Below are 6,481 nucleotides of genomic sequence, written 5' to 3'. Positions count from 1 at the left end.
CGGGAATACACCCACTTTGCATTGATGTCTTGAAGATATGAACGAAGTCTGTTAACACCCGGTGCTTTGAAAGAATTCATATTCCTCCAACCCAATAGGTCAAGGACTAATCCGTCATGGATCTAAGCTTCATTATATTTAAGGGTTTGTCGTTGGCTAATGGGTTGCTGCATGTATAAGGTGGGATTCGAACTCTCGAGACTTGTTTAAACAGACTAGTGAACTAACCACTAGACCAATTCAATTTAATTTAGTGATGTGTTGTTATTATAGTTGTACTTAACAAATTTCTCTCTTTCCTTTGGAATCTCGTAAAATTATCGAAAAAAATTCATAATATTTTTAATTTATTTAATTTTGTTGTAACATTTTAGATGGAATTACAATCCAAAAATAATTTTAACAAGTAAATAGGTACAAAATTAAATAAAATTAGGGATTAGGAATAATTTTTTAAAAGATCATCGTGGTTTGAGAAAAAATACGTTTTTTTGGACGGGGAGAAAAAATACTTTTATACCAAAAAAATTAGTTATGGGCTTATGTAACACTGTTACTCATAGGCCTAAAGTTTAATAACCGAAGCCCAATAACAAAAAAGCTCGAACTTACGAGCATCATCATCACCAACGCGATTGTATTTCGCAAGGAAAATAACAAAACACATCAGCTGAAGTGGAACCTTCAGATCTCTCTTTCTCTCTCTACGATGGAGTTTCGCGTTTCCATCATTTGGAGCCTCTTCGTTATCTTCTCTCTCTTCTCTTCCCAATCTAAGGTTTGTTTCTCTCTGTTTTTTCTCTTTCTCTTTACGATTGTTGGATTATCTTTGCATTTGATGGCGGTTTCGATCAAACTTTTATATTTTCTTCTGTTTGATTTGATTGTTTTGTTGGGCACAGGGTGAGCCTTCTGGTTCCGTTTTCTTCATCGATGGTTCCGGTCATCAATTCCTTCGCGCTGGATCATCCAACGATGAGGTTTGTGGTTCTTCTTTGTAGATCAATGCGTATTTCAGTTGTTTACTTGAAATTGCGATTGTGAAAATCAGTTCTCCAATCTGATTAGTAAATCAAGCAACACTGACTGAATTATAGAATTTCATCACTTGAAAAGCTTTTTCCATATGAATTTTTCATAATGAGGGAAAAAAACTGTCAATGAACTTCATTAGATGATCAAGTTATTGCCCTTGATTTTGCTTGTTATATCCGAGTCAAGGTTAGGACTTAGGAGGCATTTGAGCATTTAGGGACTTCTTGAGTTTTAGTGTTAATTCTGCTAACTGGAGAAATTGAATTTTGGATTGGTAGTCTGCTTAGGTAGTCTTGGTTGCTAGGTCTGAGAAATTATAAAAACAAAAAGTTGGAATTTGATGTACCTTTTACCCCCCATTACTTGAATGGTTACAGAATGAGCTTAATTTTCAATTGAATGATAGTGTAATTTTTACATTCTCAATGCATCAAAATAAAGTTATAAGAGTTTGGAGAATAGAAAGGAGCTGATAATTTGATACAAATATGAAAAACAAGAATGGCAAAGTGAAAGAACAGCTCTAAGAGGAATAGAGAAAGAAATTTGCTGTAAAAAGCCTTTCATTTTATCAAATTTCTTAAATTATTTCAAATTCAGATGTGCTATAGTGATTCTACCGATGAGAAATATTTACTATCTTGAAAGGGTTTCCTCTCACTTGATTTCCATATTACTTTTCATAGAAGCCGAATTTTCTTATATAAACTTAAAGAACACCACCTACTACCTAGTAGCTTGGTCATAGATTAGAAGTCTAAATTAATTATCTTAAACCCATATCTATAGATAAATCATTTGAATCTTTGTATAAAAATGAACCTGGACGAGAAATTTATGCTAATTTTTTTTATTACAATACAACAAAGGCAATATTGTATAAACTTACATATCCAGAGCAATTTTTTTTAATTGTTAATTTTGGAGTGGTGATGGACATTTTTCTAATTTATCTTGGTGTAGGTTATATTATAATCTTCTCGTGTAAACTCATAGTATGCTTCTCACACCCCCTCAACCCATCCCCTGCGTGACCTCCTTTTTCATGTTCAAGTGAATTTATCTTATTGAATATTTGAATCAGGGTTAAACCCTTTTTTTTTTTAATTGGATTCAAAGCTTCTCAATATCTCTGTCCTTTTCATGTTCCCTCATTCTCCATTATGAGTTAACTGCAATATTTTGCAGCAGCAGTAGTTGTTGTTGTTGTTGTTGTTGTTGTTGTTGTTGTTGTTGTTGTTGTTGAATTAAAGAATAGTGATCTCACTGTGTTACTATTTTCAATTTGCAGCACCCCACTATGTTGCTTCAGGAAGTTGGTGCTGCTGTGTCAATCTTGCTTGGTTTTGCACCACCTTCTAGCCTGTCAACTTCTAGCTCATCCAAGGTCTTTGAAATCATCAATGATATTCAGTTTTCACGACCTAGTTTATGTTATATCATGTGTTTCTTATAGCCTTTATAGAACTAACGGCTGATAATTCTGTTTTGCAGTTGAATGAGGTCCTCATTCCCAATCCATTCAATAGGCCTGGTGCTGTGTTCTTGTTGGAAGTGGATGGAGTTAATGGTGTCTTGCCTTGACTTTAAATTGGTTGATTCTATAGTAGAGATAACTTCCTTGAATTGAGTTTGTCTTATTAAGTGAAAAAGTATGGGGTTTATCCACATTTTCATCTTAAAATAATCTAAGGGTAGATAGCCCCTTACTTGCTCAATTTGGAGATAAACTCGGTTTGGAAGAGCTGTTTCCTTGTACAATGTGCTCTTGTTCATGAATAGTAATAATAATAGTATGAACTTATCTTGAATTTAGGTCTTGAAAAAATTGTCCAAGATAATGCAAAGTTGAGTGATTCAGTTTTGAGGACAAACTTCCTTGGTTCTGACAAAGTTGACATTCACCTTCTAGGTGAGTGATTTTGTAATGTTCATGAATGTGGGAAACAGAATACGAATGACAATGCTAACAGGCACAACTAGTAGAATTTATTATAAATTTTAGTTAGTGGTTTTTCTTATTCTTTTTTGGATTTATTTCTGCAGATGAGAATGATGTTTCTGTGTTTTCTTTGGATGAGCAATATGGAGACTTAACTGATGCAGCAATTAGTGATTTTGTCAGTTTTTTCTTCATGTTATGCATATCTATGTGCTACTTAAATAATATTTTAGTTTTCATATTATATGTGACTTTGTTGTTTGTGTTTCTTAGTCATCTTTGATGGGTGGATCATATGCTTCAGATGCACTAGAACCATTAAATGGAGTTCTTACCATCCCATTGGCAAATGGTGCCTTTAGTCTTCATATGTCAAAGGTATCATGAAGACATTTGGGATTTTAGGATTTATATTTTGCAACTTGTATATATCTTTATTGAGACTGATTGTGAGTTTTTACTTATCTGTGTTTTCAGAAACCAGAAAGGGAGTATGTAATAGCTTTGCTGTCTCTTATTCGTAATGTACAAAGGGCTATTCAAATGCATGAATATTTAACTCAGAGTACTCAGAGTCCCGCTGAGTTGGTAATGGGGTACTTCAATGGGATCAAGGTGCTCGATGCAACGTCTTTCCTCCCTTCTTTTCCTATTCTTCTTTGCCTTTAGAAGGAAAATTCAAGACTATTTTGACCCGTTCAACTCATAAAAGGTGTCTACTCCCTTAAAGATAACCATCGATTGACTCGGTGCAGGTTTTGCAAGAGCAACAGGATACTGAAAGTCTTGCTGAACATGGAGCTGAATTATTTCTTGCAACTGTGACAAAGATATTTGGTTCCCTGCAAGAAGCATATAAAGGTTTATTTTTGTCAGGCTTAAATAGTTGGTCTTTGATTCAAAACTCAAAAGGATTGCATTGCAATTTTATTGCTTTTCTTTGGGCCTTGGCCCCAGGGTACCAAAATGAAATAATAGTCAAATTGACTGCATCAAATTATTAGCTGATTATTTGTTCATCAGTTGTCAATATTATTTTGGTCTTAAAGGATTCATTTTCCTTCATTTAACCTCTCAAGGATCATCGATTGAGCAGGTCAAATTGTTGGTGTGATAACAACCACTTCTGAAGAGATGGGCAAAAGGTTTGATGCGATCTATACTCCTCACCACAATGTGCGATGGTTGGAAGAAACACAACCACTGAATGCAACGCTACCAGAAGTGTTGCTAGTTAGGAGAACCCTTGCTTGGGTAACAGGAATAATTTTGCTCATTTCAACTCTTATTGGGGTAAGTTTCCTGCAAAATAATTACACTAAATCATAAATCTTTTCTGCGGTCGTGGATCTCTTTAAAACAGAAGGCCAAGCAGTAGGAGTGGACCAGTTGGATAATTAACGATCCGTGATCAATGCTGCACGGCGATGTGTATTTACCAATTTGTTTGTTTACTGACAGATACATTACTTGTTGAACATGCCGCTCACACGGGACACACTTCTTTATTCTAACGTTAAGCTGGATTAATCATGGAAGCAAAAGCAAAGACAAATCCTTTCAACCAACCAAGGAAGACCGGGCTGCCATTGGGGGGGTTCTTTTTTCTAGATGCCTCCATTCTGTGTGCATGATTATATTATTATTGTTGTTGTTAAGGCATTAGTTACTGGTGTTTTATAGATCATCAATGTAGCCAGTTATATTCGTAGTATCAGGTATTGGGTCTTCTGAATGGTGGGTTCTCGCAGCTATGGTGTTTAAATGTGAAAGCATGGAATATGCAACTTGGATAGTTTATGTGATTATTCCACCCATTTACAATAATGATGACATTTTGATGGAATTAATTTTCATTTACATTGTTGTAAAATAATATGTTGCTGCTCCATCTGCCTTCTTGTTTCGAAACCCTGCCGTTGGTCATCTATGATAAAGTAACTTGCCGCTCCAATTTTGAGATGGTTTGGAAGAATACACCAACATTGACATATTTATCGGTTTGGAAGAATACACCAACATTGACATATTTATCTAAGGGAAGTGCTAGGTAAATAATGACTATTTTGAACAATATGAACAATTATCAATCAAATAAAAATATACTACATCTCCAAATTAATTATCTAAATTAGCGCTGCACATGGATCGGATAATATCTGCATATCCGCGATAATTATTCGCATTCGATCCAAATTTTGTGGATATTATTCGATCCGCAGAGTCATCGGATCGGATCCAATCCGATCCGCACTATGATAGGATCGGATTGCGGATTTGGCAGTGATATCTACTGATCGGATCCGCAAATCCGCATATCCGCACATCTCATATAAATCGCATAGTTTAAGAAAGTAAACCCTAATGTTATATGAATTTTAGTGTGTTCTTTTATGAACTTTATGATATCTTGTTTTTAATTTTTATGTTGCACTTCAACTTAGAATAATTAAATTTAAATCTTGTGTTATTATTTTGTTTTTGTTATTCAAGAGAATTTTTATTAATAATATTTTAGAAATAAATAGGCTTAAACAGGTGAAAAATGAATTTTCTGGATATTTTTTTTTTGTAAAAACAGCCAAACAAAATCTTAAAATAGTTTTTTTGAATTATGCGAATATACCCGATATCTGATCCGATCCGATGAGTGCAGTACGGATCGGATAGAATTTTAGGCTATATCCGATTCGATCCGATTCGATCCGATTCGTGTACAACCCTAATCTAAATCTTAATATTAAAATAAGAGAAAACGACAAATAGGTCCCTCACCTTTTGTCCCGTGGATATTTTTGTCCCTAACCATTGAAAAATACTTTTAAGTCCCTGACCTTCACAAAACTTGGACGGATCAGTCCCTCCGACCAAATGCCTCCATCAGGGACTGATCTGTCCAGGTTTTGTGAAGGTCAAGGACTTAAAAGTATTTTTTAATGGTCAGGGACGAAAATGTTCGCAGGGCAAAAAGTCAGGGACCTATTTGTCCTTTTCTCTTAAAATAATCATCCGTACACCTAGTGAAATGAACATCCAATATATCTATTGTTCACATTATTTAATATTTTCATTATCTACCTATACTTTTTCTTTATCTAATTTTCGCTAGTAAATTTCCTGCATCATTATTTTTTTTAAAAAAATTATTTAAACAGGTTAATAGTTAAATTCATCTATGAAAAATAATTTATTTTTCAAATTAATTTTTAAAAGATTAAATTAGTCATATTAGTCTCTGAAAGATAAAATGTAAGTTAAATTGGACATTTCGTTAGTTAGATGATGATATGTTACGTTAAATGTCTGGCATGATGATGTAGTAAATTAATGTTACGCATCACAAAATAATTGGCCAATGTGTCAAGTCAATGACATGTAGCATACCATGTGTTATCTGATACGTAATAAATTTATTTAAAGTCAAATTAATTTCTCAAATTTTGCACGTAAGTACTTTTCATCCTTCAAATTTTAAAAATGAATCAAATTAATCTTTATATAAAT

The 6,481-nt window shown here is 33.9% G+C and overlaps 1 protein-coding gene across 1 annotated transcript; it reads left to right on the top strand.

Moving 5' to 3' along the window:
• LOC107638865 lies at positions 619-4,868 on the top strand. Its single transcript, XM_016342265.2, has 11 exons — positions 619-778; positions 903-980; positions 2,327-2,422; positions 2,530-2,605; positions 2,852-2,947; positions 3,082-3,155; positions 3,251-3,355; positions 3,455-3,592; positions 3,733-3,838; positions 4,074-4,270; positions 4,439-4,868. The coding sequence occupies exons 1-11, from the start codon at positions 710-712 to the stop codon at positions 4,505-4,507; spliced, it is 1,104 nt and encodes a 367-aa protein (XP_016197751.1). The 5' UTR covers positions 619-709; the 3' UTR covers positions 4,508-4,868.

Source organism: Arachis ipaensis, chromosome B04, assembly GCF_000816755.2.
Source record: "Arachis ipaensis cultivar K30076 chromosome B04, Araip1.1, whole genome shotgun sequence".
In the NCBI taxonomy this organism is placed as follows: Eukaryota; Viridiplantae; Streptophyta; class Magnoliopsida; order Fabales; family Fabaceae; genus Arachis; species Arachis ipaensis.
This window is presented reverse-complemented; position numbering and strand designations above follow the sequence as displayed.

Excerpts from the sequence above, each read along its gene's own strand:
- LOC107638865 (XM_016342265.2), top strand. The coding sequence starts at position 710 with ATGGAGTTTCGCGTTTCCATCATTTGGAGCCTCTTCGTTATCTTCTCT. Across the intron at positions 2,606-2,851 it reads GGAAGTGGATGGAGTTAATG|GTCTTGAAAAAATTGTCCAA; the intron begins GTGTCTTGCCTT and ends TCTTGAATTTAG. Across the intron at positions 3,593-3,732 it reads GGTACTTCAATGGGATCAAG|GTTTTGCAAGAGCAACAGGA; the intron begins GTGCTCGATGCA and ends GACTCGGTGCAG.